Source organism: Gouania willdenowi, chromosome 13 (assembly GCF_900634775.1).
Source record: "Gouania willdenowi chromosome 13, fGouWil2.1, whole genome shotgun sequence".
NCBI classification, from domain to species: Eukaryota; Metazoa; Chordata; class Actinopteri; order Blenniiformes; family Gobiesocidae; genus Gouania; species Gouania willdenowi.
The window spans coordinates 3,472,400-3,485,088 of record NC_041056.1 but is presented as its reverse complement, the minus strand read 5'-3'; the positions used below and the strand labels follow the sequence as shown (position 1 = coordinate 3,485,088).

General features: G+C 38.9%; 1 protein-coding gene across 1 annotated transcript in view; it reads right to left on the bottom strand.

Annotated features, from left to right (window-relative positions):
- Positions 1 to 236: 236 nt before the first annotated feature.
- The window catches only part of tyw1 (tRNA-yW synthesizing protein 1 homolog (S. cerevisiae)), a 47,620-nt gene continuing 35,167 nt past the window's right edge, over positions 237 to 12,689 (bottom strand). The window contains 2 exon segments of the mRNA XM_028465562.1: positions 237 to 1,173; positions 9,673 to 9,840. Coding sequence (XP_028321363.1) covers positions 952 to 1,173; positions 9,673 to 9,840 — 390 coding nt within the window. The 3' untranslated portion in view covers positions 237 to 951.

The following is a 12,689-nucleotide window of genomic DNA, read 5'->3' as shown; positions in this document are numbered from 1 at the left end:
CTCTCATGCTAACAATTAGAGCATTTATATGAGATAATAATAATTCTTCAAAGAAGAATTAATAACTGTCTTTCCCCCAATACACAATATAAAATAAAATACAAAAATAATATGTTTAAACTGGCACTTTTGGGCCATTTTCGGCCAAAATTTGTTCGCTGGTGAGCGATATGGTGAATCCACCAAAAACCTGTGACTAAATCACATTTAACACCATCAATAACTCACGTCAAGCATCAACAAAATCTTCCTTTATTTTAAAATGAGTTCACAATCCAACAACAATCTCACATTTTTGATTCAAAACCAAAAGAAACGGCAAAAGCTACAACGAACCGTTATTCCACCGATAACCGTCGGCGTTCAGCAGAAAAGAAACTCATTTACATTTGGACGTTTTTTCGTAGAAAAACAAGGATAAAAACCAATAACTAAATAACAGAGCTTTAGAAACCGACAGCATCACAACGACTGTGGCTTGAATCTTTCAACGGCAAAAAAAACAATGACTTTAACACACTTTCCGCTTCCTTTCTACTGATCTAATGAGTTAATATGAAACCAACACCAACCTTTAATCTCCACGTGTCCAATAACCCATGGAGGAGTGGGTGGAGAAGTTCAAGTGTTTAAACGCTGCCTAATGATGATGATGATGATAAAGATCAGAGCTGTTGACATTAATGTTAATGGCTCGTTCACCTGTGTTGAAGCTACGCTGACGGGAAACGTCTGGAACGTCACAGACAACTTAACAAGGCGATGTTTTTAGGATTTAACGTCGTTAATCTGACCAAAGCAGCGAAACATCACGGACGAGAAAACCCAATCAATCACATTTACAGACTGGGAATGTGGGAAACAGGAAGCGCTCCCAGAGAAACCGTGAGATCAAACCAATAAAAAGTGAAGAATTAAAGACGTCGAGACGAGAACCTGAAATCTCCTCCATCAGCACCCCGACACGTCTTTGGTTTTGTTGCGTCGTTGAAACCTGGTGTCGGCCGGGTCGAAGCCCTGCTCCTGCGCTCCGAACAGAGCCCAGTGAGGCGTCTGGGACATGTAGTCCAGAGCAGAGAAGCTCCGTGTGCCTCCACTGGCCTCGTGGGCTTCAACCAGCTCCTGGAAACGCTCGTAGTCGATCCACGTCCTCCACTCGCCATCCACCTTAAACTGAAGGGAAGGAACAGGAAGGAGGTGAGTCGGAGACAGGAAGTGGATGTTCATCCATCCATTTTCTGACCTGCCTGTTCCTTTTTAGGGTCGCTGGGCGACATGGACCAAAACTCATATCTCAATGTGTTTTCTTAAAATGTTGATATACGATATACATAGATATCCATATTTTTAACTCAATAAAGTCTTACCAGAAAAACAATGTTAGGTTAAATTTGCTGATGAAAAATGGCACAGAGGCACATTTATTATAACAAACAGCTGATCAATATGTACCACTTGTGGCTTTTTTCCTCTAAGGGACAGCACGTGCGAGTGAATTCTGTAGAGTGGCTTGTTTAAAACACACTCAATAATCCATCTAACTGAGCTTTTAGTGCTGTTCTGAGAAATAGCAAACGCAGTGACCCATTGAAAGAGTAAGTTAACACAAAATAAGCTGGTACACCGTGGACCGGGCACCAGTCCATCGCACGGCATAATTGTAAGTGGACGTAAATGTAAGAAAAAGGAACTCAATCAAACAATTCAAAGACAGAAGAAAAGGAATTTCATTCCAAGGGCCTGTACTATGAAGCTAGATTTCCTCTTATCGCGCTAACTTCCAGGATTTCTGGGGTTTGTTGGGGACTCCCACCCAAAAGTCTGTGATTTACTCGCTAACTTCAGCAACCAGAGCATGTCAGCACACTGTTTAAGAGAGAGCAAAGGAGAGTAAGAGTTGGAACTGTCGCCCCCTGCTGCTATAGATCATTTTTTGGGGTCACAATTGTTTTTATCCTCCAAACAAAAGAAGTTTACATCAACATGGTTAAAACTTTTCCTGATTATTTAGAACAACCAAAATAATGAGAAATCATGGTCCATTCGTGTGCAGCTGAATTTACTTCATGTCACACCCACATTCTAACATAAATGGTCGGTCGATGAATCGTAACTCGTGGATTTTCCATTAAAAAAAAAGATCAAGTGGGTCAGAAAAGTGATTTATCTGAGACGTTAACTGTAGGCTTATACTTATTTATGTTTCATACTTACATAAGCTGTAGAGGGAGTTTAGGAGGGGAGGGGGTGGGGGGATATGTTATATACTTAACCAAATATAACTTACAAATGATACAAGCATTTTTACTGAACCATCTAAATTATAGAATAAATTGTATTTTAAGGAACTGCAATGAATGAAAAAACACCTTTGGTTACTTAAGTAGTTCATTTTTCTAATGACTCCTCCTCCGTTAATGCTCGTTGAATCGTGCTGTAATTTGACATGAATATTCTATGAGCGAATGGCAAGAGCCCTTTGGAGACCTTTTTGAAAGTGGGGGACGGGGGCTTGGGGCCCCACCCCCTTTTCCAGTAATTTCTAAGTTTATCGGAACACTGTTGTGTGATATATCGTTTCCAAAACAATTCACCGTAGATTACGATTTTACGTCCCACAATTTGATTTGTTTTACTCGGTGGAACGGAGTCATTTAACTGAATTAGCAGGAACGTGGTACGTGCCGTAGTTCATCTCAGCTTGTTGTAGCTATTTTCTAACGTCTTCCAAGCTGACAGATAAACATTTTTTGCATAAAATCACCTTTTAGACGTAGCGCGGGGGCGTGGCTTGACTTTCCCCCTCTCTTCCCAATCGAACTGTCTACATTCAGTTTTGTGTTCATAATGAAATTTCCAGTGATTTCAACTCAATAAAAGACACAGCGGTTCAAATATAATATTTCAAAATGTAATCAAAACACCTAAAAGCAAAAAAGGTGTTGGAACTATTTTATTGTTAAATGAGGCGCTGGATCCAATCAGGTCAAAATCTTGGAGGTGCTGGATGTTGCTGCTCAGGATCCGGCACAGATTAAGCTCTGGTCCTTCTCAACTTTATAAAGCAGCCTGTAGTTGATGGGGAGGAGCTTCTGACAGCGGCAACATTCCATTATTCCCAGTCGCCAAAGCCTGAAGATTGATTTTGAGAACTGTGTTTCTTTTCGTTGTACCTTGATTAGTGAGGTTAGCTTTGATTTTGTGTTTAGTTTTAGTTGTGATGGTGAGACGAAGCCTCATGAGGCATCAAACCACTTGAACCAACTGGTTTGATGTAATCACAGGCAGCTCTATCTTCAATGTTCTCTCTGTGTACGTGGGGCGTCAGTGTGAATGCCTGTTATTGGACTGCAGGTGTGTCAATGTTGGAAAATCATTCTTGGCGAATCGAGTTCGAGTGAAGTGACATTACATTAAAATCAATGTAAATGACGCAACCTCAAGTTATCTCCCCTAAAGCGACGTGACGTGTAATTTGAGCGACGAGGTCGTGCTCGACTCTGTCGCTCAAAGTTGAGAAATCTGAACTTTTTAAGCGACTTAAAGCAACAAATCCCTCGTCCATCACTGTGTGTAGAGCGGAGGCTATAGCCCCTCCCACTTCAGTGCAGACGGCTGCAGCGGAGGCTGTACAACTTCCTCAATTAATTTATCGGGGCAAAATTAAAGCAGTTAACTTCTGGAAAACCACAGTAACTACAGATCATAACACATTCTGAGTGACATCATCCTTTAATATCTCTGTAAGTTGATCATTTAAACTGGAAAAGTGGAGCAAGAAGGAAAATAAGTGATCTCTCGCGCACACACACACACACACACACAGACACACAAGTGATGAAGTGACCAAAAAGCACCGCTATGTGCTAGCGACACATCAGGGCAGATGGAAGCTGCTGCAGCGCTACAGTCACGTTCGGTGTGAACGCACCTTAAAAGTTTAAATGGCAACACAATGTTGTGCGTGATTAATTCCTGATTTTATTTCCAGACTTAAAAGTTTGATCCCATAGTGTTTCCTCTTCAGTCCAACAAACGCGGAGCAGGATAGCGTTACATGAGATGAAGCCGTGAGCCGCTGACGTCCGACAGCGCTGTGGCTCTAAAACGCTCCCCTGGGATTCTGACTCTGTTGGTATCGTTTTAATGCGTTTGGATGGAAACTGTAACGTGTCGTGTTTTCAGCTCAGACTCTAAAAGCTCTTTGAAGTTGAAACAAGTCTCCAGAGAATTAAAGAGGGACTTGTTTGTTTTGTTTATTTCTGCTGAAGTGCTTTTACTGCTGTGAAGTCAAACACACTCAGCGATGCTCAACGACTCGATAAGAGGACGACTTAGTGTTAAATGAAACCAGAGCACGTTGGGAATTTATGGCATGATGCAGCGAAACGGATTTGTTCCAATTATGACAACAATTCTCCACAATTTCAGAATTTCAGAGCGAATCCTTTTGGACAATGTGATGCTTCCAGCTTTGTAGTAACAGTGTGGGATGGTAGGGATGTAATATCTGCTAAATCAGCTAAAAATCTATCAATACAGCACAGCATGTGCTTTAATACACACACACACACACACACACACACACACACACACACACACACACACACACACACACACACACACACACACACACACACACACACACACACACACACACACACACACACACACAGTGACAAAAACACCCACCAACCGACGCACAACAATAAAAAAACACACACACACACTGATACACACCGACACAAACACCGACACACAAAAATCAACACACAGACACACCCACACACACGCCGGACAGACACACAAACACACACTGACACAAACACACACTGACACAAACACACCGACCGACGCACAAAAATCAACAAAAACACACAAACACATCGACACACAGACACACCCACCCAAACACAGCGACAAAAACACACACACACCAACCGACGCACAAACATCAAAAACACACACACACACACTGATACACACGCTGATACACACCAACACACAGAACGACACACACACACACACACACACACACACACACACACACACACACACACACACACACACACACACACACACACACACACACACACACACACACACACACACACACACACACAGCTCATTGGTATTCCATCATGACCTGATAGAAAGCCTGGTAGCACGTTTCACTGTTGGCAGCTTTTATAAATGGACAAAAACAAAAAGAAGAAAAAGGGGCGGTGGTTTGTGTCGGAGACGCTGGAAGGTAAAAAAAAAGGTGAAAAGCAGAGAAATCTGTGAGAAATGAAGGAGAGCATCCAGAGCTGGAGAAATATAAACAGTTCTGTCCTGAAATATTAAAACATGAAGGATTTCTAACCCTGGAGCCACTTCCTGTTCACACGTCGCTGTAGGAAACATTACACTTTACACACATGCACGCACGCACACACACACACGATTCTGACGTTAGTATAAACTTTTATTTCCTGTTCTTTCATCTTTGCTCCATTTGACATTTTAGCAACAAAATAAACACAAACACTGGTTTCTGGTTATTTACGTCACAATGAACTCACACACACATTTAATACAATATAGAACACACCAGGCTTTTAACCAGTAAACCACACGTGTCAAATCCCCCCTTTAAGGCAGTGTTTCTCAAATGGGGGTACGTGTACCCCTAGGCGTACGTAAGGGGAGAGATATAAAGTGGAAAATTAACAAATAAAGTGTCAGTCTTAGTCCCATCCCAGGCGTGAGGTGACGGAAAATGATAAAAACTATAGAAATAAATAAATATTTAGGAGCCACTAAATCAGTGTTTTTCAACTTTGGGGTTGGGACCCCATGTGGGGTCACCTGAAATTTAAATGGTGTTGCCTGAAATTTCAGAAAAATTATTCTTTTTAATGATATTAAAACATCATACAATCTTAAACAACTGTATTTCTATACTTTTATTTTGTGAAATATAAATTGAGTTCCAACATGCCCAAAAACAAATTCTAACAAAAAAATAAAAAAATAAAAAATTCCAGAAACGGCACTAAATACTGTTTATTTCCACTTATTTTACAAAATGAGATTCTGTAAAATGTGTGTTATCACTCGTTCATTTCATCATTATGCTTTATAGTTGTTTTAAAATAATTTTTAAGCAAAATGATGTTTAATGAAAAATGGTCATAAAATCAAGAAAAAGTACATGAAGATCCTACAGGGACTGATTTAATCGCATATCATTTTTATGTGGAAGTGCAAACTAGAGCACATAATGTTGACATTGACCTCACGCTGTACTTTTTCACTGCGCATTCATACGACGATGCAGCCGACCAGAAACATATATGTGTCACACACGTTCATTGAACATATTAGACAGACTGTGGAACATCAGAATGTGCAGTAAACCAGTAATCGAACATGTATTTTGGTGAAATAAAAAGAAAAAGCAAAGGCGTGTGCTCCCTGCCTCCCCTTTTCAATCGATTTGAACAGAAAATGTGTAAATACAGCGATTTTGACCATGAATCATACAGAAAATAAATATATAGAGCAGTCAAGTGGACAGATTAACTTTCTCCATAATTGTTAGCATTTTAAAGGCCACAATGACATGTGAGGCTCTACCTACCCTGACTGCACGTCACTGGTATTAACCTATTAGGCTCCAGCCACTTTTCACAACAAATAACGTCTTTTTAAGCTTCTACATGACCTACATGGCTAATTTAATATATGATAATGAGTGACAATAAATCATGTTTTAAATAAAGAAATATTAAAACTACTGCCACACGTGTGTTTGGATGATGCATTTTGGATTAAAAACCACATCATTTGAAAGTAAAAGGGAAGTAAGGCCTTTGATCATCTGTGGCCACGGAAAAGGGAAGGAAAACACGGAATTAACTTCCTGAAATTATCATTAAGCCAGACAAGAACACATCACAAAAAAAAAAAAAAAAAAAAAAAAAGGGAAGAAACGAGGTTGGATGTAAAATTATCTGTGTTCAAATTAGGGGACGGATCTAGATAAGCATAATGCTTTTTTCCGTCGCCCTTTCCGGCATGAAAAAAAAAAAAAAAAAAAAAAAAAAAAAAAAACAATGATGTGAATTTGCTCTGAATGTCAAATGAATTTCTGTGAATGCAACCATGTCGGAAATGAACTGAATAAATAAAAAAATAAAAATTATTTTGATAAATAAATATTAATATTAATATTCTTAAATAAAATCAGGCCTACATTTAATCTATTTGCAATTTTTCACTTTAAACAGGTAAATTCTCGCACAAAATATGACATAATACATGATGGAATTTACCTCCATCTATATGATGCGGATTAAACCTTCACCAAAATCTTTTGGGGACAATATCACACACGTAAACACTTTTTTCCAGCGTAAAACAGATGTTCTGATGTGTAGCAACTATGGCAAACGGAGACACGTCAAATCTCGCAGAAAATTTTGTGTGATTTCAGTGTGTGATAGGGATGTAACGATTCACTCATCTCCCGATACGATTCGATTCACAATACTGGGTTCACGATACGATTCTCTCACGATTTATTTTACAAAATGGGATTGTAGACAAATTTTCCTTTATTTTTTTACTGTACTGTACTATTTTCCTTTTATATTTCATTGTCAAAAGAATTTAACTAAAAATAAATCTTGAATGAAATAAATAAAGGAATAATACAAATGAAGAAGAAGCCTATTAATTTAAATTCTGGTTCTATAGTAAACAATGCAAAACTGAATAATAGTTCCTTTTCTTTTAAAAGTGCAACTGAAAATGTATTTTGTGCCTTAACAATTGGGCTTTAAAAAAAAAAAAAAACAGTCTGCACTGTATTCACGTCAGATATTTGTTTGGACCAGCAGAGGGCGCTGGTAACCCAGTGGTCGGTTGGCATGCAGATATCCTTGCAGTGAAGAAGAGATGCTATGCTAGCAGACAGAGCTAATAAAAAACCGTGACTTTTACAGATATTCACGTAATATTACAGATATTCTTTCGGTGCTAAAGGGGTAAAGAGTCATTTATGAACATGTTTAAGAGTAGAAGGCGGCCAGAAAGAAAGTAGTAACAGATTTCGCCCGCCACCTACACTTTTAGACGAGAAGGATCTGCTGTTTAAAAAATGTACTGCGATTCAATTTTCAGAGCATCGATGTGAACCGTGATACCTATTAATCGATTTTTAACTGCCTTACGATTAATCGTTACATCCCTAGTCCGTGGATTTGGCGCAAATACAGCAGAGAACTTAATAAGATGAATAACAATAGTTAACTGTCAGGACAGACATTTAAAGAATAAACAATGAAATGGCAAAAAAAAAAAACACAAAAAAGGGAAAACTTCAGAAATGAGTAAAATTAACTCTGAAACAGAATTGGAGAATTTTTGAAAGGGAAATTTTGTTTCTATAGGTGAATTCTGCATTATAAGTTTGAGAGTTCAAACAGTTCCCCGTGTTTCTGATGGGATGATGTGTGAGACTCAAGCTGTGTTGTAAACAGGGTTGGGGTCAATTATAATTGTAATTGCGTAATTGATATCTAATTACGATTATGGCATAATTAGAATTTTAACTTTGAAAATCTGTTATTGTCGTAATTGTAATTAAATTGTAATTGAGTTTAGATAACTGACTGTGTAATTGTAATTGTCATTAAAATTATATAAAAATTGTCAATTATAATTTAACGTAAAACTGGGAAACAATGTTACCGTTCTATGTACAGTTCTACACATATCTTTCATATCAAGCTGTCCTACATTATAATATTTAAAAAAAATTATAAATCTAGGGGTATACTAACACAAAAAAGTCTCAGATGCACACACCAAAAATATTAAAATCTATATTTTCATTGATTAGGAAGCCTAACAAGGTAAACAATAGATAGGAAACTAATTAGATGATAGATACTTGTTTTTAGTGTATTTTACAGCTGATTTATGATCCATTAGCATTAGAGATGCTAACAGAAAGCTAAGACAAGAGGAAGGTTAACTTTTATTAGGTTATTTATTTCAGGCTCCGTAATTGTGATAATTGTAATTGAGCTTTAGTAATTGAGAATGTAATTGTAACTGAAAAATGTAATTGACCACAACCCTGGTTGTAAAATCAGTCAAAATCAGTATGTAGTGCATTCACATTAGATAGTATGAAAAGATTGAGTATGCAAGAAATACCCAGATGTTTACCATATGGGGACTTTTCAAAATAAAAGCATCTCTTCTTGTTTTCCATCAGATTTTAACTTTTTTGTAAATAGGGCTCTTATTTTGAAGTTAACCAGAAGTTTAGTCAGTAGCACAATGGAGGGTCTCTGAAAATCTCTGAAATGTCGGCATGAAATGTGTCTTTTATGGATCAAATGAGCACATGTTGATATTCTACTTGGTCACTTTCTCACTTCAAATGTTTTCAGAACTTTCAAAGTAAAGGTGGAAAATCAACAGAGATATTTATCCTCAGTGTGTCAGTTTTAACGCTGTAGGTTCCAAATGCATCTTGGGAAACTTGGAAGTATACTTCAGTGGGAACGCTCACCATCCTAATCATACTAGTAGTATATACTAGACAGTGTGTACTCATTGAGTGTGTAGTGCATAGGACAGAGTGTGACATTTAGAACAGACTCAGACTCTTACCTTGGTGTGTGCGATGAGCAAACAGTTGGAGTGCTCGTGCTCACAGGCGATCTCGTACTGAGGCAACATGTCGGCCAGCTGACGGACAAACGCCACCACCTCCTGGTGCCAGGGAACGTTGGCCATGGTCAGAGTGCTGGCAGAGCTTTCCCCGCAGTACGTCACACCCTGGAAACACACGGGAACCACAGATCAGAGACAGAGCGAGGAACAGGAGACGCTAAGGACTGGATTCAACGTGTCAGGAAAATCAGTCTCTCTAACATCACAAATATTTATAGTTATTTATTAACTATATTGTATTTTGCCGTTAAAAGGTAGGTTCAAGAAAACGTTGAGTACTTTGAGTATGACAAGGTCGGCCTGTGTGTCCTCTGTTTTGGTAATGAAAATATGATCATCATATGTTAACCAATGAAAGTATAACTCTCAATTAGTCAAAGAGGGGAAATAAAAAGCTTTGGCTGCAAAAAAAATAACCCCATCAGCAGAACGAACTCTCAGAGCTCCTTGGACAACAGTAGCTGGTCGAGAGTAATCAGTGATCAGTCTTTGACGCTCTTTATTTCAAACTATAAATATGAAATACACACGAGGCCTGAAACACGTGGTAGAGGGTCGTCTTCTGATCGAGAGGTTGGGGGTTCGATCCCAGTACCTGACTATGTGTCGAAGTGTCCTTGGGCAAGACACTGAACCCTAAGTTGCTCCCAGTGGTCGACTAGCGCCTTGCATGGCAGTCCTGTCCCACTGGTGTGTGAATGTGAGAGTGATTGGGTGAATGAGCTGATATGTAAAGCGCTTTGGGACTGTTTCAGTGTGGAGATAAAGCTCTATATAAATCAAGTCCATTTACCATTTACAATTTAACATCATGTTCCTTCAAACACTCAAAAATCACACAGGAAAGCCTGATTACTCTCCACACAACGCTGAGAGCATTGAAACCCTCCACGGCGGTTCTCTGTACGGCGTCGCTCTACATAAACGTCCGTTGGTTACGCCTACCCGCGTCACATCAGAGCCAAGCTGTGTGAGAGCGTCACACAAAGCGCAGCACGTTTCTATATTTCAAAGCTCTAATGTGTGTGTGAGTTTAGTCACTGTGTGAGAACGCTTTACGCCCTTCGTAATGCGCTGTTGTGTTCAATTACATTATACATCATGTCGGCTTTGCATGGCTGCACCGCGTGATGAGAATATAAGTAGAGCTTGTCAAAAAGGCAGAGACGAAGCTGCTTTCTGATGGAGGGAACACGTGAGATCAAAGATTTGTTTCTCATCTATCATACATGCAGTTTGATTTTAGATGCACACAACGGTGCCCCATATTTCATTAGTATAGGAACACAAAATATTTCCATGCAGTAGTATGGACAGTCAGTAGAGCTACATTTGATTTTTAGTCGAACAATACCTGAAAGAACTGAAAACAAATGGTGCTCAACAATAATGTTAGAGGTTGAAATTGTGTGAACACTCTCTAATTCACATAAACGAAACAGTTTCTTGCATTGCATTGTGGGACGTGGAGTCCCATCGACGGATGCATAGAAGTGTTTTTACTTCATCTTTAACTCACTGCCAGCCACTTTCAGAGCAGCCAACCCTAAATTGCCAGGCGTTTTAGATGATTTTCACTGATATTTTAAGACCCACAGAATATTTTGTACTATGACAATTTGAAAGATTAGACTCTCTACTTTCATCAGAAAAAATAATTTAGTTTTTAGCTTATTTCGTTCTTCTGTAATCAGCAGTTGAATAGAGGCAAGTTTCACACAAATTGCCAGTTTGTGACAAAAAGATGAGAAAAATGTCTTTTTCAGAAAAAATCTATTAGTGACTTTGAAGCATTTTTTTTTTTTTGCTTTAGCTACACCTCAACATTAGTTTCCTTCTATAAAATTACAAAAACAACACTGAGACTGAAGGCAACATTAAGGAATTAAGGAAGGTGGATGCTCAGAACCTCCTTATAACACTCTGCATTGTAATCCTTTCTTGTTTCATGTCTCTCGCGGTAGTTATAATTTTAAGTAATAATGTTTTCTCAGAGAGAAATGGTCACGTGACAGGTACGTCACGTCATGTGATGTGTAGTTATGGAAAAAGTGTTTCCATTGAGCTTTTGCAACATATTCCAATATCAAACCGTCTGAAAAACCGACTCATGAAAGTGAGTTTTTATTGTACTATTTAGATTTCTGCGTTTCCAAGGGTAATGGAAACGCAGCTTGTGAGGCCTACACACATCTTTATCTGATTAAAAAAAAAATTTTGGCTTATGTCAATTTGAAATATTTGTTATTAAAGACACGACAGAAAATGTTTGAATGCTTGAACACTCCAGAAAACTGTAGCTCGCTGTATTGGCCATCATCTTCAGATCAAACCATGTGTTAATAACTTTAATATTTCAGCTTATCAATGTATATCAGCAGCAGCTGAGGCTCCATTCCTGAACCAAAACAACTCTACAGGTCTGAAGCAGCAGATTGAGTGGACAAGGGGAACGCTAGCCCTCCTTCTTTCCTCTGTGGCACAATGGGAAGCATTACAGCTGATCCCCTTTCACTCCTGAATTTGATCCGTCTATTTTCAGAACAAAATTGACTTCTATTCCATAGCATCCACTCAGCAGCTGCAGGGGATCTCTGGCTCTCTCTTTAGAAATGTAACCCCACAAGTCCCCAAGCGGCTGATTGTGAATTCCCTGCATGGAGGAGGAAAATATAAAGTGAAGCGCTTTAGTCTGGAGGCTCGGAAAAGGATGGGGGGTTCTTCAAGCTATCGGTCAAGCATGGAAGCCCGCTGAATAAAGAGCAACTAAAGATAAATCACGCAGAAGAGGGAGCCATGAAAAGGTTTTTGTGGTACATGAAGCGAGTGAATGGCCTGTATCAACAGGAAGCTACAAGACGAGGATGAAAAACCACAAAACTTCACCCGTCCATGTGTTTATCGTCAAAGTCTGGACTTCCTCGTTCATCTCTGCACATTTACTGTCATGTCTG